Source organism: Blennius ocellaris (genome assembly GCF_963422515.1).
Source record: "Blennius ocellaris genome assembly, chromosome: 21".
Lineage (NCBI taxonomy): Eukaryota > Metazoa > Chordata > Actinopteri > Blenniiformes > Blenniidae > Blennius > Blennius ocellaris.
In genome coordinates this window covers 2551932-2574256 of record NC_137670.1, presented here as the reverse complement: position 1 = coordinate 2574256, position 22325 = coordinate 2551932, and the positions used below count along the sequence as shown (strand labels likewise).

The 22325-nt window shown below is 44.8% G+C and overlaps 1 protein-coding gene across 1 annotated transcript in view; it reads left to right on the top strand.

Moving 5' to 3' along the window:
• Window positions 1–22325, top strand: part of LOC308145333 (rho GTPase-activating protein 44-like) — a 53180-nt gene that overhangs the window by 9484 nt on the left and 21371 nt on the right. The window contains 9 exon segments of the mRNA XM_080516724.1: window positions 15660–15699; window positions 16899–17018; window positions 18128–18204; window positions 18647–18758; window positions 18991–19067; window positions 19976–20093; window positions 21241–21309; window positions 21407–21488; window positions 22163–22290. Of these exon segments, the coding sequence (XP_080372850.1) occupies window positions 15660–15699; window positions 16899–17018; window positions 18128–18204; window positions 18647–18758; window positions 18991–19067; window positions 19976–20093; window positions 21241–21309; window positions 21407–21488; window positions 22163–22290 (823 nt within the window).

The window sequence follows — 22325 nt, the reverse complement described above, 5'->3', positions numbered from 1 at the left end:
GTGAACAGACCGCCAAAAAGTATAGAAAGCTCGTATTGGTTGTCGCGTGAACGGGACCTTGTCTTAGATTCGGTACGCGTTGCAACCAAAGAAGACGTTACTTTTGCTTTTTTTTGCGATTTTTGTCATCGTATTAGTTCATTCGTCGTTTTCTTTCATCGTCATGCGTGAATTGGTTTAGCATTTTTTTGGCCCGAGTGTTCACAGCCGTTGGAGATTTTGCATCTTCGAAGCAGGTTTTCCTCGGTCCCACCCGAGTCCAGCTGCCATGTTGGCTGCTGGGCCAGAAGCAGTGACGTTACACCGTCGACACCGTCCTGACCAATGTGTGATTTCCTACATGGCAGCAGAGCTGAAGACGGAGGCGGAGGCTGCGGTAGACGAGCCGAGAGCAGCACCTGCTATGTTATCAGGGAACATATGTTGTCCTTCGCAGCTACAAGTCATTCAGGGGAGCGTCGCCGCGGGAGGATTTCCGACCACGGCGACGTGTTTCACACGACTGAAGCCAAGTGTAGTTGAGAAACAGAGAAAAAAAACATTCTTATTGGATTTTTTGTTTACAAGGAGCTTGATCCTAAAAAAAACAAAAAACATGTTTTGCTTCACAAAATGAGGCCATTTTATTTGTTTTTATGCCACCGGGTGAAGAAATGGTGGTTGAGCCTCGCAAGAAATATCAGATGTCTAAATTTGAAGGAAAAAATCTTTACAATTGAGGTCTTTGTTGCTGATTTTGTTCCGTCTGTGCAGCCCTGTGCTGTACATAATGCCGTGTTTAGCATTTCAACCTGTTCATGCACAGGTTCTTCCTGGATACTGATGAATGAGCTAAATGAGGCCTGCAGAAACGCCACAGTGCGTCTTCTGCGGGGAAAAAAGCTTTAATGCAGCAGTTCAGAAACCTCATTTGAGCAACCTCTGCACACCTAGACCAAGAGCCGATCACAAGCTTGTCTGTCTGACGGGTGATACTTCACACAACCCAATTCCTTCTGCCAGAGTTCCCACACTGTCACGAAGGCCTAGATGTGCAAGAAAGCGTGTCGCCGCCCAGATACTGTGCAGGATGAAGTCGATTCCGTGGCTCCGTCAAAAGAGTTTCTCATCGCGGGCGCTAGTGAACCTCCCGGGAGTGAGAGCTGCTCCGATACAGACACTCCTGTCACACCATGCTTTGTTTGAATGAAGCAGCAGACATGGTATCATTGTGGTCTATTTCTGTGGAGTTTGCATCTTCTCCCTCCGCATGTGTGTCTCTCTCCTCCAGGGCTTCCTCCTACAGGCCAAACTGTGTGTTTGAGGCTATTCGTTCACCTGGAATGTCCTGTAGGCGTGACCAGCACCGACCTGCAGCCCTGAACTGGTTTCATAGCATCTGTCCTGAATCACACGTCTCAGAACGATGCAAGCAAACCAGAAAATCCTGTTGATGCGCTTCGATATATAAATATATATCTATACTGACACGTACTGCAAATGCCAGTTGGATGTTCTCCGTCATGCATGAGCGTGTTGCACGTCGAGCTCCTATTTTAGCCGCAAAGCAGAAAACGGTGGTCAGTGTGCAGGAACCTCACTGGTCCACAGTGACGGGACTAATGGCTATTTACAGTGTTACATAAATGACATTTTCCATTATACGTGTTCATCAGGGCCGCAGCCGTGTGTGTGTGGTGTGTGTGTGAGTCGATGCGGAGGAGGAGGAGGAAGAGGAGGAGGAGGAGGAGGAGAGAGAGAGAGAGAGGGACGCCCGGCTGTGTGAATCATCAGCTGCATGGTTTACCTTCAGGCCGCCGGGACGCCGACACGGTGCAGGAAAGCTCCTGCTGCAGAGCCGCACTCACATCAGGTCCTTCATCGGGACTCATGATCACATGATCTACATCGTAGAACTGGTCTGTCGCTGGTGTCACTAGTTCTCTTTCACCCCAACGTGGAATATTGACGTCTCATGGATGTTACACTCCAGTTCACAGTGTCTCATCCTGCATGTTGGTGGTTTATCTCACCTGCTTCGTTTTGGCTTCTTCATAGAATTAGTTCAGGAATCATCCAGTGGGAGCATGCAGATTATAGAGCATCTTCCTCCTCTGTCATCCAGATTATAGAGCATCTTCCTCCTCTAACATCCAGATTATAGAGCATCTTCCTCCTCTAACACAGATTATAGAGCATCTCCCTCCTCTAACATCAGATTATAGAGCATCTTCCTCCTCTAACATCCAGATTATAGAGCATCTTCATCCTCTGACATCAGATTATAGAGCATCTTCCTCCTCCAACATCAGATTATAGAGCATCTTCCCCCTCTAACACCAGATTATAGAGCATCTTCCTCCTCTAACATCAGATTATAGAGCATCTTCCTCCTCTAACACAGATTGTAGAGCATCTTCCTCCTCTAACATCCATATTATAGAGCATCTTCCTCCTCTGACATCAGATTATAGAGCATCTTCCTCCTCTAACATCAGATTATAGAGCATCTTCCCCCTCCAACATCAGATTATAGAGCATCTTCCTCCTCTAACATCCATATTATAGAGCATCTTGCTCCTCTAACATCAGATTATAGAGCATCTTCCTTCGTTCCTCCCTCGTTCCTCCTCCTGACTCATAAGATTTATGTCAAACACTTCACTCCCTTCAAAAGTGTTGAGGGGAGAGCGTGAGCCAGACACACACACACACACACACACACACACACACACACACACACACACACACACACACACACACACACACACACACACACACACTGCCATCCACTAAGATATGCAGCAAACACAACATGCTGCTGTTTCGGGGCTCCGTCACGATGAGCAGCGATGAATATTTCACCGTTACAGAATGTGGGTCGCAACGAGGAAGCCAGGCCTCGCGGGGAGCGCCATAAATATCTCTGGCTTTATTGGTCGGGCTTTATTAGGACGTGTGTGCGTGTGTGCGTGTGTGTGTGTGTGTGTGTGTGTGTGTGTGTGTGTGTGTGTGTGTGTGTGTGTGTGTGTGTGTGTGTGTGTGTGTGTGTGTGTGTGTGTGTGTGTGTGTGTGTGTGTGTGTGTGTGTGTGTGTGTGTGTGTGTGTGTGTGTGGCCTGAGGCGAGGTGTTGCTTCATCTGTAGCTTCATTGGTCGCCGTGGAGACCCTCAAAATGAAAGGACGAGGAGGAAGTTGCTGTAAAAACGCAGCGAGCTGAAGGGAAACGTGAGGAGTGGTGGAGGAGTGGTGGAGGAACGGTAGAGGAGTGGTGGAGGAATGGTAGAGGAACGGTGGAGGAATGGTAGAGGAATGGTAGAGGAATGGTAGAGGAATGGTGGAGGAATGGTAGAGGAATGGTAGAGGAATGGTGGAGGAATGGTAGAGGAATGGTAGAGGAATGGTAGAGGAATGGTGGAGGAATGGTAGAGGAATGGTAGAGGAATGGTAGAGGAATGGTGGAGGAATGGTAGAGGAATGGTAGAGGAATGGTAGAGGAATGGTGGAGGAATGGTAGAGGAACGGTGTAGCTGCAGCTCCTGAGAGTGAGAATTCACCTGGGTTAAAGAGATTTAACGTTTTCTGTGTGGAGTCGGGGTCAGAAAGACTGTTTTGCATTATGAAAACTGCACTTTTGGAAAAATGGCTCTCAGATTTTGAATCTCCATGTAAACTGTTATGGTGGAATCCAGAGCGTTCAGCCGTCCACACACTGTATAAACTGTGGAGTCTTTTGAATTCAGTAACCCCCCCCCACACCCAACAAACATTTACTACAACATCCTCCGGATACGTGGAGACACATTTCTTGCGTGCAGATTGTGAAAGAGTGAAGATGAAGAAAGACGAGTTTAAAGGAGCCTCAGTGTTTCTGCAGTGGTTCCCTGTGAGCGTGCGGCTGGTAGTCGCACTGTTTGTATCAACGTCTCTGTATTCCGACGGTGTTTTGACTGCGTGATCGATTTCAGTCTCCTTCTACGCCTCCGTTCGTGCGGCTGCTGATCAGAGCGGTTAAGATGGAGACATGTGACAGAGTGACGGCTTTAGTATTGACTCCGCGCCGTCACTGTGGTATTCATTCAGTGTATAGCGAGGATTAAAATTGCTCTTCGGCGTTCTGCCAGGTGTCACTACACATCCACCTCATCTGCACATGCCAGGAACAACAGGTAAACGTTGTACTGATTATAATAATAATAATAATACACCCTCAGGCGTCTTCGGAGCGGCGCTCATTAGTCCTCAGCCACTGTAATTATCATCAGAGGAGGCTAATCGCTCCATTACCGCCGGGGGTCTGCAGGACCGTTGATCCCAGAGTCACATCTGGAGGGAAACAAACAGCCATTGACTGGGAACCTAAACATGTCGGCGTGCGGCATGATGCAATATATATGTATTATATATATATATATGTGTGTGTATGTATTTAGAAGTCTTCCATGTTGGCTAACTTTCTTAGTGTTATATTTGCATATTTAATACTATTTCAATACATAAAGATAATTATAATATGTAACTATTAAATATTGGAGGAGTGGAAGGATTTGATAAGTTTACTTCTTCCTACCACTTTTCAGGCGTGTTAATTAGATATATGTGTGTGTGTGTATGTTGTTAAGTATGTGTGGGTCTAATTAAACGTAGATTATCTAATTTTTTGTGTCACTATATTTTCACAAGATATAAATTATTTATGTAACATCAGATGGTGTACATATTTTTGGATGTGTGTGTGTGTATGTGAATATTGAAATTTATTAAATGATAAATGACAAAAACAACTTTATCTATATAGCACCAAATACAAAACAGTCATTTCTCTGCACTCGGAGCTCGTTTCTGTCACAAGACGGCTGCTGGTGTTTCTCGGCGCTCATGACTTTGAGACGCCTCCTTTTTGCGTTTTTACTACAAGAGAGGATCATTGTTGCTGCATAAACCTTCAGCGTGTTCTGTGTCATGAGTTCACGCCACATGAACTCACCGTGGAGCTTCTTTTCAAAAACCGCCACAGCTCCGTTCGACTCCCGGGTGTTTGTTCTCGGCTCCCCCGGTGTCACAGGTGCTGCGAGTGACCTTATCTCAGATCCGCCTGCGTCACGTCAGTCCGACTGGAGAACATCTGTCGGGCCAATTAATCTGACCCAGCAGTGAAACGTTGACATCAGTGCTGCGGTCATGCTTGGAGGCACGCCCGCCGTCTCCTCCCCGAGTGGGAGTCTCGTGTGTCTGTTGGTGTGTGTGTGTGTATTTAAACCTCCGTGTGTGTGTGTGAGTGTGTGTGTGAGAGAGAGAGAGAACATTAACACTGACATGTTCAGGCCACCACAGATGCAGATTCGTCCTCCTGACTCTGGTGGGATCTTGACATTGTGATCATTTCTTGACTCTTTCCCAGGATTGAAAACTTCCTGCTGCTTTTGTGGGATTTTTATTTTTATTTTTTTTAGAATTTGAGGAAAACACAACACTCCTACTTCTGCTTCCCCCCCAAAAATGCATCTGACATAAACTACCTAACTCAGTTTTTACACTTAGGCCCACTTCATCCCGTCCATTTAAAAAAAAAAAAAAGTTTTTCTTTAGTGAATTTATGTATGTATGTATGTATGTATGTATGTATGTATGTATGTATGTATGTATGTATGTATGTATGTATGTATGTGTTTATTTATTTATTTAAGGTAGTGCAGATAAACAATACAAAACAGTAAACAATTCCAAAGATGTGTGAAAATGAACAATACATTCTACATACAAAAGTAATACAAACAAGTGCTACCTCAAATACTATTTACATAGTGTGTGCGTGCGTGTGCAGTGTGTGTGTGTGTGTGTCCCGTCCATTTTTTGCTGACACGTCACTATATCACAGGATGACGGTATTTAAATATGTAGAGGAAGTGGGAATAATTTCGATCCTCCTGGCGCATGCGTCACTTTTACATGTTATAAACACATTTACGGGAACCATGAATTGGACATAAAACATCCCAAAGAGGGAAAATCTGGGATTTCCTGTGGCTCAGGAATGTCGACGCGATGCAAATCCTTCCTTTCTTATAAGTTCATATCTTCAAGAAGAAATCTTTTTTCTTCATTCTGGGTTTTCAAGCACCGAAAGTGTGACGCTGACGATAATATTTGAACTTGTTTCAGCCTATTTAGTCTTCTACTCTTGACAAAGTAACTAAAACATTCCCGTCAAGTCTATTTTAATACGTAGATTGCGTGACTTCATTTCAGGATATCGTATTGGCGTCAGTCTGCACAGCTTGCAGGACTTTCCCTTGACTTCGTGTCGCTCGGACCAAAAGAGACGATGAGTCTGATGTGAGCGGCGGGAGGAAGGAGGTCGGTGGTTTCCACGGCGACGGTCTAACCTCACTCCTCTAAAAGCTGCCGCAGAGACACAAAGTGTGAAGAGGAGCGTTTAAGGGCGTCGGCGGCACAGATCATTGTTCCAATTATTAAAAAGAAAAACCACCCAACCACAATAGATCATCAACACAACCATCGCCATGGCAACGACAAGGCGGCTGAATGTCAGTATAGCTGACGTCTATTATCCAAAGCCTGCAGTGATGTTGCCAAAGGGAAACTATGGATGAACATCAGAGGACCAAGCATTGAACCCTGTGGGACACCTTCCTGCAGAAGAACATCTAAAACAGAACACGGCAGATCGTCGTGATTTAGATTCAATCTCAACATATGTTTTTTTTGGGATTGCCAGTATTTTCTCAAACTAAACTAACGTCTTTCTGGGTGTCGCTCAGCGTTCCCCCCCCCCCCCCCCCCCCCTCGCTCGGCCCTCCCTTACGGTGGCCAACAAATCACTAAACAAATTGAAAAACACAACTGCAAATGAAAAAACACAACACAAATGAAAAAACACAACAACATATTGAAAAAATCACTAACAAATTGAAAAACACAACTGAAAATTGAAAAACACAACAAATTGAAAAACAACACAAATGAAAAAACACAACAACAAATTGAAAAACACCACTGCAAATGAAAAAACCACAACAACAAATGAAAAAACACAACAACAAAATGAAAAAACACATTTGTTGTTGTGTTTTTTCATTTGCTGTTGTGTTTAGTGATTTGTTGTTGTGGTTTGCTCTTCAGGGCCACCGTACTCCCTCTCCGAGATGTTGCTCAATGTGTTGTCGTGTGCGGCGACGAGAGCTTTGGGCCCGAGAGGCGGAGCCAACCCCGAGCCGGGGGGGTCGACGAGGAAAACGGCGGCTTCGCCGAGACGTGATGAGCAAAGAGGAGGGAGAGAGATCAAAAAAAGAAAACCCAAAATAAAACAACCAAACAACACAGGGAGGGAGGCATCTGCTGACCTGCTGGCCAGAATGTCTGCGACTCTCGTACAAATCATGTCTGGCTGTGAATCAACAAACTCCAGTGGAGGAGAGGCGGCGAGTGGAGGCGGAGCGACAGCCGGATAAACAACAAGCAGCTTGCTGTGAGGAACGGCCTCCTCACCACATGTTCAAACCTCCTGCAGGATTTGATAACATGCATCAGTGTTTAACGGCCGATACACCTGTACACACACAAACAAAGATTTTAAACTTTACTTGTTTCTGCAGCCTTGATTTCTTAACCTGGAGGGAAACACCGTTTCTGATGTCTGATTACTGGCTTGTGGAAGAGATGATGAGATTATTTTCTACTTATCAGTCTGTTGTGCACGTGAATTAGTATTTTAATATCATCTTTAGTTATTTATCGAAAAAATAGTGGAAGTTTTTAAAAATAGATACATAATTCGCTTGTGGGCAAAAACAATTATTCACTTGAAAATAATAACAGAGCAGCTTTGTCCTGAGAAAAGACATTTATATGTGTGTGTATTGCATGTTGTGTTGAAAAATATGAAACACTTCAATTTCTCAGTAATAATTGATGTTTTCTCATGTGTCATGACCAAAATAAGCCGCCGGGTAACTTTGACGAAGGAATTCACCCTCCTCTGTCCGTCGCAACATGTCGAGTCGACTTTATTTTTAGCTTTGCTGAAATATTGATACCGTCAAAGCTGGAAGCATTAAAGTTTCAGTTCGCTTCCCCGAGCTGCTTCCAAGCCTTTAAAAGAAAAAGCACAAAAAAAAAAAACATTTAAACTGAGTCCCGGTCAAAGAGATTTTTCACCTTCAGCTTTCAAAATCAACTTTTATTCTCCGGTGGCTCACGACACCATCTAGTGGTGCAAAGCGGTATTGCAATGGCTGTGCAGAGACTGATCAGCGACAAATGTCACACAGAAGCTCATTTAAAGTTCCTCTTCCAGAATCCACAATGAAAACCTTAGGAGCCATCGTATTTGTTGATGTACATCTCTGAGACGTTGTCAATAACTTTTCTGAATGAAATCCGTCGTGACACTCCTACAAACACGCATTTGCAGCGTATATTGACGTCTCAACGTGACGGAAAAACGACTGACTTGAATTTTAATTTTAATTAGATTTTAATGTTGTTGTTTTTTTTTTTCTGGTAGAGGAACTTTGAAGCCGAGATATGACTTTATATTTACATGTGTCGTTTGACATGTTTCTTTTCAATATGATTAATATGAATCAATGTTTAGGAAAATATAAGTTTATGTATATAGGTTTATTTTTTTCTTTCTTGTTTCTTTTTTCCCCTAATTTTTATGTTAATCGTAGGTTTTGGCTGTCATGAAAGGTGCTCAAACATCCATCCATCCATCCATCTATCCACCCAAAGTCATAAGTTCAGGAGTTCCCCATGGCGCCGTCCTGGGTCCTCTTTTAGTTCGATAAGACGATCTTTAAAAGTTGAACTGTAAGACGTCTCAAACATGAAACCAGCTCGTGGGAATTATGGTCATATTGCAGTATAACTGTGAGAGACCACACAAAATTAACCACAAACATTTTAAATGATTAACTTATTACATTATTGCCCATATGAACTGAAATACCTGTAAATGCTCCTCCTAATTCCTTCCAAATTAAATAACTTATATTGCTGCTGTTTTAGATTAACTTAAATTATTTATCTTTTTAACCAACATCAATGAACTGCATTTAGGCTCCTACACTGTCTCTTCATCTGGCAAGCTTTTACTTTGAAGGCGATGGATGGATTTCTTTCGGCGTAAACTTTTGGGGCTTCAAAGGCGTGAGCTTCAGTCACCTTCACTGACTCTCAGTACTTTTTTGCTTGGAAACAAACCGACACCTTTATTTGACCTGCACAAGTCTTTTTTTTCCCTTATTTTGAAAGCGTCTTTCTCTTTGTTAAACTCTAAAACTGACCTCTCCTTTCTTCCTGTCACCTCTAGAAAAAAAGAAAACTCCTCATAAAAAGTCCAGTGCTGTTTTAAACCCGGACGGTTTTGAGGCGGGAGGTGGAGGAGCCGAGGGTCTCTGGGGGGGGGGCTGAGAGAAGTTGCTCCACCTCCTCTGGGCCGATTTTATTTTTCTAAGCTTTGCTCTGTTTTGTTGCCTCGTCGGTGTCGAGGGCCAACGGGGCCGAGGTACTCCGGGTGAATCCGGAATGAGTCAGGCCGTTTCTTTGTGTGGGGAACATTGAAGCCCGGGGGGGGGGGGGGATTTAGAGCTCCTTGAGAAAAATAGGACACCCTCCGGAGAGCCGGACCTGGACGCTGGAAACCTTTGGCTGTGAGCAGCATGCCGATGGGCCGGGGCCCCAATGGAGTAGCTTCTTCCCCCGGCTCGTCTCTTATTGTCGCTATCTGCTGCCGGGCCGTGTGGCGACTCGTTACTATGCAGCCCGGCGGGGACGTCGGCATCAAGGTGGGCCCCTGCAAACGGCTCGGAGCTCAGTCCGTCCATCTGTTTGGGGCTGCAGAGTAAATCACCACGTACCGTCGTCACAATGTCAACATGCAGTGAATTATATTACACTGACGTCTGATATCTTAAATCCACCCATCCGTTGGGATTTCTACTTTTAAAGATAAACTGTCGCGACTCTAATAGCTTCGAGAAAGATGTGATTTTCCTCATTCGAGCTGCCTCGTTGTTTTTTATTCAGATAAATGTTTTAATGAACAGCAGCCTAATGAGCTCCTTTCTCAACATCTCAAACGTTCATTTCTTCCGGTGGTGCCCCCGGAGCTGCCGACAAGACGTCTGCAGATTGTTTGTGGAGTCGGAGCAGCGGCTCGACAGACGCCGGGAGTTTGAAGCAGGCGAGGAGTCGGGCGTGAGGCGTCTCCTGTACCGCGCTTAAATCCTGGGCCGCAAATAGAGCGTCTATAAATAAGATATGGCTGAAAAAGAGCCTTTTATATGCTTTTATCTGCAGAGGGAGCGTCACTGACAACTTTATTATTCACGCACACACCCACACACACTCACACTCACACACACACACACACACACACACACACACACACACACACACACACACACACACACACACACACACACACACACACACACACACACACACACACGTGCACTTGCATTTAATTCGCAGATTTCCCGGTGAGATTTGAGGGAATTGTTGAAAGGTGATGATTTCTTATTATTTTACCCGCCCCACTCCACAGTGGCAGAGAACGGGTGACCTTGAGGGTGTGTGTGTGTGTGTGTGTGTGTGTGTGTGTGTATGTGTGAGATGGAGATAGAGATACAGCCCCCGCCCCCGGGTGGTCGGGGCTGTAGTGACAAACGGTTCGACCACCTCCGGCTCCTTCTCTTCATTCATCTTCGCACGTCTTCCCCCACGCTTCCGCGATTGATCCATCCGCCTGCTACCATGGCAACCCCACCCCCCCACCACCACCACCACCACCACCGTCCATAGAGGAGCATGCTGGGTAATCTGACTTCACCTGGAACACGTCTCCCGGGTGACGTCTCTGTCCTTGAACCATTTTTTTTTTTTTTTCCTCCTGCTCTGGTTTTTCCTGCCGGAGGTGAAGTGAATTAAGCTTTCAGAGCTTTTCAAAAGAGGAGCCTACACATATTGCATAATGCAGTCAAAGTGCATTACATGCTCTCCTTTTCCTCGGCGTGGGTTATACGAGCGGGCCGCGTATGGATAATGTATGTATGAAATGCCTCCGCGGGCCCGTTATCTCCTGCAGATGCAGCCAAACACATATGCGACGGCTGCCGCTGTTTGTTGGAGCTGAACGGGAGGCGAATCATTCCGGAACAATGACATTTCAAACATTTATTTTTTCAGATCAAACTATATAAAATTGACATATTATGGGGGAAAAAATATTTTTTGGGAGGGATTACACATGTACACATAAGTTACTCATGTCTATTAAATAAATATCTAACAAAAGCAGCGTTTTGTAGCTTTTTTCTTTCCAAATGAAGCACAGAGTCGCATCATTTGTTGCATTTTAAATCTAAGAGACATAAAAAAAAATCACTGTAATAAATGGTTAATAAAATTGCAATTGATTTTCTTTAATAAGTTAAACTCATTCAGGTTTTGTAAAACTATATTTAACTGAGAAATTATTTATATTTATGATTAATTTCCCCCCCCCCCCCCCCCCCACAAAAAATGACATTTACATTTGGAGTAGATGTTTTTTTTCATCCTGTTTGGTATTTTACTTTTTTTACTGTTTACATCCAGTCATCCTGATAAATCCTCGGTTTCAAGGCAGAAACATGTGCAGAACCTCTGGTTTCCCACGTTGTCTGGTCGTCCGGCTGCGTTGAGAAGAATCCGCCCTGACTTTTACAGCCGTGCCTCCGGCAGCACATCAGCTGCATCGCAGTGCAGCTGGAGATCCGACGTCCAGTGAATAACAGAGTCGTTACGTCTATTAAATGTGCAGTGAGTGACGGCTTCTGGCCATTTTCTCTCTCAGTACATCAGTTCTTCGGTAATATTGGGTGTTTCTGGTGAGAAAGTAGTGTTCTGAATGTGTTTAACCCTTAATGTGTGTGATTGGACGACACTGTTGAGACTAATATCCTTGTGCAGAGCTCCACTTCTTTGTTTTGGGATTTTTAAACGCTGCTGGAGGAGCGTGCACGCTGAATCCTGCTTTTGTGTGCATTAGGAAGTTCCCCCGACTCATCGGTTTGACTTGTTCATGCTTGAAAATGATTGTAAACAATGAGATGCATTCAACTCCTAAAACAGTCCCACAACAGCTGCTTGTCTGTAAAGTATATATGTGTGTGTGTGTGTGTGTGTGTGGTGTGTGTGTGTGTGCAGGGAGGAGGACAGATTAGCCATTGTTAGATTTCTGATTAACGACACTCATGTGATCTGACCTGTCGAACTGTTGGATGAACTCTCTTGTGATTGAGGGATTAATATAGATTTCATGACTGTGTGTGTGTGTGTGTGTGTGTGTGTGTGCGTGTGTGCGTGTGTGTGTGTGTGTGTGTGTGTGTGTGTGTGTGTGTGTGTGTGTGTGTGTGTGTGTGTGTGTGTGTGTGTGTGTGTGTGTGTGTGTGTGTGTGTGTGTGTGATATTACTGAGAAACTTTTTCGTTTCACCACATAAAAAGGTGAAACAGCACACGTTCTGTATCACTTTATGAGTGTTTACATGAGGACCAGTTTAAACTCAGACGATATAAATTGATCCTGGTTGTCGGAGGGGAATTGAATCTGCGGCGGCGGCGGTGGCGGCGGCGGTGATTTATGCCTCGCTACGCTACACGGCGCCCGCTGACAGAGCCGCTGACACTGGACGCTGGCGGCGCCATCGAGGCCTGGACGTGATGAAATCCTCCAGAGCGTCGCGCTGCTCGTCGTGACGGCGGCCGTGACTTAAAGAACCTCAGGATTAAAGTCCCTCCTGCTCGTGGCTGTTGGAGGATGAGGGGATGAATCATGAGCCGTGATGTTTGATCTCACCTGGACGGGCGACGCTTTAGATTTAACCTGCAGGTTTAAATACAAAATACAAGAGATCATGTTGAACTTCTGTGGCTAAGAGGCAGCTTTGATCTGATCCATCCATCGTCCAGCCATTCATTCATCCATCATCTATCCATCCATTCATTCATCCATCCATCATCTATCTAGCATCCATCCATCCATCCATTCATTTATCCATTCATCATTCATCCATCCATTCATCCATCATCTATCCATCCATCCATTCATTTATCCATTCATCATCCATCCATTCATCCATCCATCATCTATCTAGCCATCATCCATTCATTCATTCATCATCCATTCATCCATCATCCAGCCATTCATGCATCCATCATCTATCCATCCATCCATCATTCATTCATTCATCATCCATCCATCATTCATCCATTCATCCATCCATCCATCCATCCATCCATCATCCATTCATCTTCCATCATCCAGCTATTCATGCATCTATCCGTCTATCCGTTCATTCATTCATCCATCCATTCATACATCCGTCCAGCCATCCATCCATCATCCATTCATCTTCCATCATCCAGCTATTCATGCATCTATCCGTCCATCCGTTCATTCATCCATCCATCCATCCATTCATCCATTCATCTGACAAATAGAAACTCCTCTGCACTGCTTCGTCCTGCTCAGAGTCGTGGGGTGAAGTCAGAGGTCAGAGGTCAGGTTTCACCTGGACAGGTGAGCGATTCCTCCCGGAGACGAGCAATGAGAGGGTGAATCTTTCCCGCCTCTCAGTTTTCCTCAGTTCAGCCGGTTGTTGACGGCAGTGAAATCAGAACAGAGGGTGAGGAGAGAAAGAGTGAAAGGACCAGATAGGTCTCATTCTTCAGCGGCGCCCCCTCCTCCTCCCCCTCCTCCTCCTCCTCCTCCCCCTCCTCCCCCTCCTCCCTCCCGCCCTCACGTCTCTCCTTCCTCGTCCTCCTGGGTTGTGGCCGGTCGGCAGCCTGAGAGCAGGTGTTTCTCCTGGTCGGCGGGGGGATGTGGAAGAGAAAGCTGCAGGTCAGCAGGACCAGGGCGTCGCGCAGGAGGAGCTCGGCTCTGTAAGTCCAGGCACAGCAGGGGGCTTTTGGTTCAATCTGGGCTCAGCTAAGGTGGAGTTTTTTTTTTGGGGGGGGGGGGCTGGGTATAGTCGTGGTTTTAGTTTCTGTGCAGGTTGGACCTGCAGGGAACTCATTTAACACTTTATTGTGTAATATAAAGGCTGGTCGTGTGTATCGCTGCTGCTTTATTCAATCAAAGACCTCAATCCTTTTCAGTCCGGCTCGTAGCTCTTGTTCTACTTTCATAGGTCTATGGTGGACATTTTTTATGTATTCAGTTTATGGTATGCGATTCATCTTGAGTTTCACCTTGAAATCATGTTTGACTTTACTTCAAAATCACGTTTTTAAAATTCGCTATTTTATTATGAGAATGTACGTGTAGATGTGTACAAGTGTGTGATTCATTTGTAAAATACTCACATTGCCTTTACCTTTTTACTCTTACTGTGTGTGTGTGTGTGTGTGTGTGTGTGTGTGTGTGTGTGTGTGTGTGTGTGTGTGTGTGTGTGTGTGTGTGTGTGTGTGTGTGTGTGTGTGTGTGTGTGTGTGTGTGTGTGTGTGTGTGTGTGTGTGTGTGTGTGTAATAATCAAAGGAAACCTTTGAGTGACAAACGTATATAACAAAGTCTCTAAGACATAACATGTACTTTGGAAATCTTTAATGAAGTTATGTTCATAAACCGTATATATATTAATTCTTGTGGAACTTTTCATTTTGTAAAAGTGGAGGACATACAGATATATACTGTGTTGTTTTTGTTTATTTGGTTTTACTTTTAGTGATATTTTTTAGATATATATGTATATGTGTGTGTGTATATATATATGTGTGTGTGTGTGTGTCTATATATGTCTTCATATTCGCTACTAAAAATGTTACTGTAACTATGCAGTTTAGATTAATTCTCATTAGAAATGTTTTTTATTTATTTTATTATTTATTAAAATATCTGTTAAAATGAAAAATGTTCTGATTTAAACTCTACATTTTGTTTACGCATGACGAGCCAAAACATTACGACCACTGACAGCGCTGACGATCTCTCTACGATGGCTGTTGGCGGATATTATGTTATTTGAAATATTAACCAGAAGGTCGGAGCCTCTTTGTTCTACTGACTGGCCTCCAGCCACCGTGGCCATAAGGACCTGCAGTAATCTGAGTAAAGTCATGCAAACTCCTCTGATCTGATTGGTCCAATCAAATTGAAGCCGTGTTGTGATGTAACAGTTTATGATCTTATCACCCTGTTCATGTAAACAGACCAACCTGAAGCAAACAGGCACATCTGCCTCACTCCATGATGTTAAAAGTCACATATGGTGACATTTTTTTTAGCTTCAGAGAAGTTGCGAAATGCAACATATCAGAATGTTGTGAGTCGTTGGTAAGGAAACGCCTTTAGCCCAGGGGTCTGTAAATGCCTTCAGAGTCGCCTGACGACGTGTCATATCCATAATTTAGATCCAAAACAAAACGCTGAATGTCTCTGTGAAATGTACGACGATTACGCCGCAGGTCACTGGCGACATTAGTCAGAACGGCAAATTGCAACAACGGCACGAATACAAAACAAGTCACGTGCTCCTTCTTTAAGTCAACGGTGCACTTTCTCTTGCCGCTAATCGAATCCAGCTGTTTGCCCAGTTCTCGGTGCGACGGCGAGTCTCCATGGCGACCAGTCGTCGACTCACAGCTTCTCCTCCGTCTGCTCTTTGTGTTGCAGAGCGGAGAAAACGGAAGTCTTGAGTGATGACCTGCTGCAGGTACGGACCAGTCTGGGTGCACGCCGCCGCCGCCGCCGCCTCAATAAAATCATCCAATTGCTTATTATGCATAAGAACGACTTTCTCAGCCGCGCTGCCTTCAGGCGACGTTAATGGATGAGAATGAAGCTCTTATGGAGACAAAAGGCTGAAAGTGTCTCCGCTGATTGATTCGGGGGCGCGGGATTGTAATTGATGTGATTAACGACGCCCTCGGCGCCGTTCACAACCGCTTCCGCTGAGCTGCTCTGATGACGAGGTGGCAAATATTTAAATACAGCAGGTAGTGGAGGGAGACGGACGACGCTGCCTGGAGGACGAGCATGAACAGAGAGAAACAATCACTGTGGCTGTATGTCTCTCTCTCTCTCTCTCTCTCTCTCTCTCTCTCTCTCTCTCTCTCCCTCTTTCTCTCTCTGTCTCTCTCTCTGTCTCTCTGTCTCTCTCTCTCTGAAGCTCATGTTTTCACAGTTACTATGACCCTGAACTCCTGTTTAATGGAGGAGCCCCTCGTTAATCCTGTGCTTGACAGCAAATTAAAAGACGCCCTTCTATATGTATCGTTACTCCGCGAACACAAAATGAACGTGTATCTGCAGGAGCTGCGATGAGCATGAGCAGCCTTGAATAAGCATCAGGACTCATTAATGCTGAAATAACTTCTCCTGACAGCAACATGAGAGATGCCCCCGTTTTAGCATTAGCATTAGCCTATAGCCACGGTAGCTGTATTTAGGCATAAACTGCTAACTAAATACTAGCTTCCTTTTCTGGAAGCTGTCCGGATTATTCTATTATTCTATTCTATTTATTATTATAAGAGAATTGACATCAGATTATAGAGCATCTTCCTCTAACATCAGATTATAGAGCATCTTCCTCCTCCAACATCCAGATTATAGAGCATCTTCCTCCTAACATCCAGATTTTAGAGCATCTTCCTCCTCTAATCCAGACTATAGAGCATCTTCCTCTATTAACGTCAACATTATATTATTATTATTAGCACCTTCATCCTTCTATTACTTTCCCCGAGTACCCAGTTCCTTTTTATTTGCAGCGAACAAGTAACTCGTGATTGTAACTAAGTATTAAACCCCAGGAAGTTGCAGAACGCCGTCTGAATCCAACTGCATGACGATTCCTTGCCTCCGACCGACTTCACGCTCTTTCTGTGAATCATTCTGCGTGTTCCTCAGGTGGAGAAGCGTCTGGAGCTCGTCAAGCAGGTTTCTCACAGCACGCACAAGAAGCTGACCGCCTGTCTGCAGGGCCAGCAGGGCGTGGACGTGGAGAAGAAGTCCGTGAGGTCGCCCTCCGTGAGTCACCAATCCCATAAACTCTATCCCTAGCTTGGAAAATAAAAAAAATAAAAAAAAATTATACTAAGACAATTATACTGTGCACATCTTAAAACTAAAATACATTTGCATATCTGTGCTCGTAAAGTAGAAAGTTAATCGCTGGTTTTCTAATGAATTGGTGTGTATTCGTGCTCCAACACGGTGGCGGTGTGTGTGTGTACACACACACACACACACACACACACACACACACACACACACTCTCCTCATGTTTCAAGCCTGTTGAACACATTCAGTAAAGGATGTTTTAGGATCTAAATGTGCTTATTTCAACTATTTCACTATTTTCACTGCCTGCAGTCAAGTGTTTCTGTGCTTCAGTGATGTTTTCAGGTATACCAGATCAATTCAATTAAACTTTATTTAAATAGCGGCAAATACAACAAAGTCCTTTTTAAGGCACTTTTACAGGGAAAAACTCAACAATTCCTCATGAGTGACTGCAGAAAGGAAAAATGATCTTTATCTGGGAGAAACGTGACGACCCAGAGGAGGAGGCTTTCTCCTGTGTTTCTATGTTTCCCACAGTGAAGGTGGAAGGGGTCAGAGGTCACCATGTTTCCTCACAGTTTCATTCTCATCCATCATTTTATCATTTAGATTAAAATAGGGTAAAAAAAAATAAATATACGGAGAGCATGCGCTGAGAAAATAAATAATTCTCAGTCATTTCCACACTCACAAAAATAATTGAAGTTAATAGAATTTAATCCTGTTACACATGTCCATCTATTCACATTAAGTCGACTAAATCCCATTAATTCACATCATCGGAACAACATGTGTTTAGAACGAACCATTTAGCAACAGGAAACTCGATATGCTCGTGTGTGTGTGTGTGTGTGTGTGTGTGTGTGTGTGTGTGTGTGTGTGTGTGTGTGTGTGTGTGTGTGTGTGTGTGTGTGTGTGTGTGTGTGTGTGTGTGTGTGTGTGTGTGTGTGTGTGTGTGTGTGTGTGTGTGTGTGTGTGTGTGTGTGTGTGTGTGTGATAGAGATTCAGTTAATTTGTTAATTGCAGTTTTGCAGAAGATGAGATCAATCGATTGTTTGTGTGTTTCTGTGCAGAAGAAACTTCCTCTCACGACGTTAGCACAATGCATGGTGGAGGGGGCTGCCGTGCTGGGGGACGAGTCTCTGCTCGGGTGAGCGCACACACACACACACACACACACACACACACACACACACACACACACACACACACACACACACACACACACACACACACACACACACACACACACACCTAATTCATCCATTAATTGCCTGTAAAAAGCATCAAACTGGCACTTTAAGCGCCTCACAGCTCATTTATCTACTTTATTTGCTGCCTGTTTTCCATCGGTTTCGAGTCGTCGGAGTCTGTTAAAGCTCAGTATGAGATATTTGTTTGTTCAGACCACACCGGCGCCTCCTGCCACGTCGACGTCAGGCCGTTGGTGCATTACACCGTCTTGCATCACGGCTTTGTTAATTTTAAAAGGGCGAAAGCAGCGCGGCTGCTGGTTCCGGGGGGGGCTTTGAACGATGGGGAATCGTTGCGGCGTCGACCCGCCTGACCTCCGTTTCCCTGATGATTTGCAGGAAGATGCTGAAGCTCTGCGGCGAGACGCAGGACAAGCTGGCTCAGGAGCTGATCCTGTTCGAGCTCACCATCGAGAGGGACGTGGTGGAGCCGCTCTACGACCTGGCCGAGGTACGGAGGCAACGCAACACCGGGCGGACATGAGGGAGATCTTTAATTATTAAGGATTGATGGAATCCTGATCTCACAGATGCCGTTTAGTCAAAAATGTAAAAAAAGTAAATGACAGTAGGCGAGACGGCGAGGCTGAATGCGGAGTTCACCTGCCGCAGGTGTCAGATCCCCGGGACAATGCCGAGCCTGTTCCTCTTCCTTGTTTCAACCCCGTCCTCTGTCCTCCCAGGTGGAAATCCCAAACATCCAGAAACAAAGGAAGCATTTAGCGAAGCTGGTGTTGGACATGGACTCTGCACGCACACGGTGAGTCTGACTGTGAACGTCCCACGGGTTGGATTCCGCGGAGATGTTCCTTTAGACGTTGGTCGTCTCTGTCATCTCGTCCTCCATTCGCACGGTCAGCGGTTTGATTCATCTTTTTTTTTTCTCCTCGTCGTCCACGCACCATGAAAACAACGATGTAGTAAACATGCCAGGCCTGTAGGGGGCGGTGCGTAAAAAAAGACCCCCGGAGAAATCAACAAATCCACCATCTGGCCTTATGAAAGAGACTCGCGCCGTTGTGGTTGTTGTTGTTCGGTGACATCACGGAGGGGGGGTCGCGGGGGTCAGAAGACGGGGCGATGACATCATTGTCTTCAGCTGTCGTCCCTCGACACGTCAAAGCCAAAGCGAAAATGTTCTTGGGAGAAACGCTGAAGTCCAAGTCGCTCTCGTTGACGGTTGAGAACAGCGAGATTTGACGGTTCATCATCTGGTTCTCGGCTCAAATGTTTCCTCTGCTGCAGCTCCGTCAGTGATGCTTTTTTTTTGCGTTGACCCAAATCGGAGGCAATGCCCCCCCCCCCCCCCCCCCACATCATCCCGCTGTGTGCTGAGCCGCTCTGGCAGCGTTTCATATTATCTGCTCCCAGACAGAAAGTCTGACAGACAGAGGGGGACGAGCAGGGCGAGAAAAGAAACCGGCTTAAGCTGAATAAGTGAGGATCTATAGACAGACAAGTGTTCAGCGCTTCGCCAGACGGAGGCTTTAATGCGCTTTGATGGGCGACTTTCCTTGAAGTTTCGCCAGCAGTGATTTTTTTTTTTTTTTTTTGTCTTTCCGGGAATTAAAAATGTGAAGCAGACACGTCGCGCTCAACTCTCCTGCCCCTCTCTTGTCAATTTCAAAGCTGGATGAAGTTTTGTTTTGGGTTTTTTTGCGCTTACAGGTACTACCAGTCCACCAAGTCCTCGGGACTGTCCAGCAACCTGCAGCCGACCGGCGCCAAGGCCGACCACCTCAGGGAAGAGATGGAGGAGGCAGCCAACCGCATGGAGATCTGTCGAGTTAGTCCACCGCCGTCCTGTAGAACCGCACAGTGATCGAGGAGCGAAAGCATAAAAAAACCAAGCTAATAGAGTAGAAATTACATCAAAGATGACATTCAAAACCGCCCTTGGTCAGAATTTATTAATGCGCATGTGGAGGTCACACAACGCAACACCTTTCACAATAAAGGTGTCCAATTTATGTGAAGTTGTACTTTAGACACGTAAACTCAAAACAAATTTCTAGATGATGACAAATTGTTTTAATCCTGAATAAAAATATGATATCCAGATACAGATATTGTGGGGGTTTTTTTCTTTCAAATATAATAATATCTGATTTCCTTTAATATATATATTTCAGAATAGACTGGCAAATTCTTGCAGTTACAAAAGAATCAAAAGAAGGAAAGACTTTGACATTTGTCCATATCTGCAGTTTAACATGATATGTTTGACTTGTTCGGCCTCCAGAGGTCAGATTAGGGTGGATGTGGCCCCTCGACTGAAATGAGTTTGACGCCCCTGTTTTAAGTCATAAAAGCCCTGAAAATCAGCCGGCGTTAAAGTTAATCAGCAATTTCTGACACGTTCTTGAGCTTAAAAATCTATTCGGCTGAACATGACTTTACATCATAAAAGTGGATATTGTTCACTTCCTGCTTTCTGACTTCTGATTCAACATTGCTGTTGTCATGATCATTATGGCCACTTGAGGTCGCCATAACGATCCTTTACAGTCAAGCTGTCCTCATGATAAATAGGATCTACAAGTAAAAATTCATTAAAATCTAAACATTATTGTTAATAATCTCATGGTTGCAACAGACAGACGGACTTTACGAGTTCAATATTTCAGTCTGTTATTTTGCCTTCAAAAGCAGTAATATTATCATATTATGGGGATTCTCCCATCATGCAGCTCTTAAAAAATAGATTTTAATGATAATTCTTTTTTTTATTTTTCTGAATTTCTCTCAGCAAGACTTGGACTTTGACTAAGTGAGGCTCAGCTGACGGCCCTTGTGCTTTCCTCTTCTAAAATGTTTGCAGACGGTGCTGGAAAAAAACGTCTTTTAACAGCTTTCTCTCACTTTGCATGCAGGTTTTGTGTCTTTTTCATTTGTCTCTCGTTTGAAAAATGTGCGTTTTCTTTCCCCTCCAGGATCAGTTATCGGCAGACATGTACAGTTTTGTGGCCAAAGAAATTGACTATGCAAGCTACTTCCAGACAGTAAGTGCAGCGTCTGTGCAGACCTGATTGAATAGCAAATACACAAACAAACTGTGAAAAACAAACAGTCTAACCTCTTTGGCGTGTCTCCATGCAGCTGATAGAGGTCCAGGCAGAGTACCACAGGAAGTCATTAGAGCTGCTCCAGAGCATTCTGCCTCAGATCAAAGCTCATCAGGGTGAGTTTCACGTCGACGCACCGCAGATTTCACGATTCTGTCGCTTTGCACGTCGTCGACTGTTCCGATAAACCTTCAGCCGGGAGGAGCATGTGACTCCGTGCAGCTGACGGATCAGAGGGTTTTTGTTTCTGGTCACTATTGTTTTATCCCACTAGTGCTGAGAAGTGTTTTTTTTTTTTACTTGTACCCTCGTCTCAGCCACTCCTGCACTTTCCGACAATATAAATCCGAGTACATGTTATACTGACGATTGCAAGTCGTTACCGGACTTTTCATTAAAACCGAAGAAACTCAAATGTCAAACCAACCAGAATCTCATAATCACACCTCCGTGTCCTTCAGGAGCTTGTTGGGAACTGTTAGTGAGGAATTATGTGCTCAGCATGTTGAAGGTCACCTGAAATGTAATAAAAAAAAAAAAAGTTTTATAGATGTTTTTGGCAACTCTTTTTTTAAAAAAAAGAGGAAGTTGTTTAGTATGCGGAGCGTCGATGTTCGGTGGACAGTAACGAGGCTGTAAAGCAGAGCCGAGGCCGCTGCTGTATAATCTGTGTGTGTGTGTGTGTGTGTGTGTGTGTGTGTGTGTGTGTGTGTGTGTGTGTGTGTGTGTGTGTGTGTGTGTGTGTGTGTGTGTGTGTGTAACTGTGTGTGTGTGTGTGTGTGTCTCGCAGAGACCTGGGTGGAGAAGCCGTGCTACGGGAAACCATTAGAGGAGCACTTAGCGCTCAGCGGGAGAGATATTGCCTTTCCCATCGAGGCCTGTGTCACCATGCTGCTGGAGTGTGGCATGCAGGAGGAGGTAAACACACACACACACACACACACACACACACA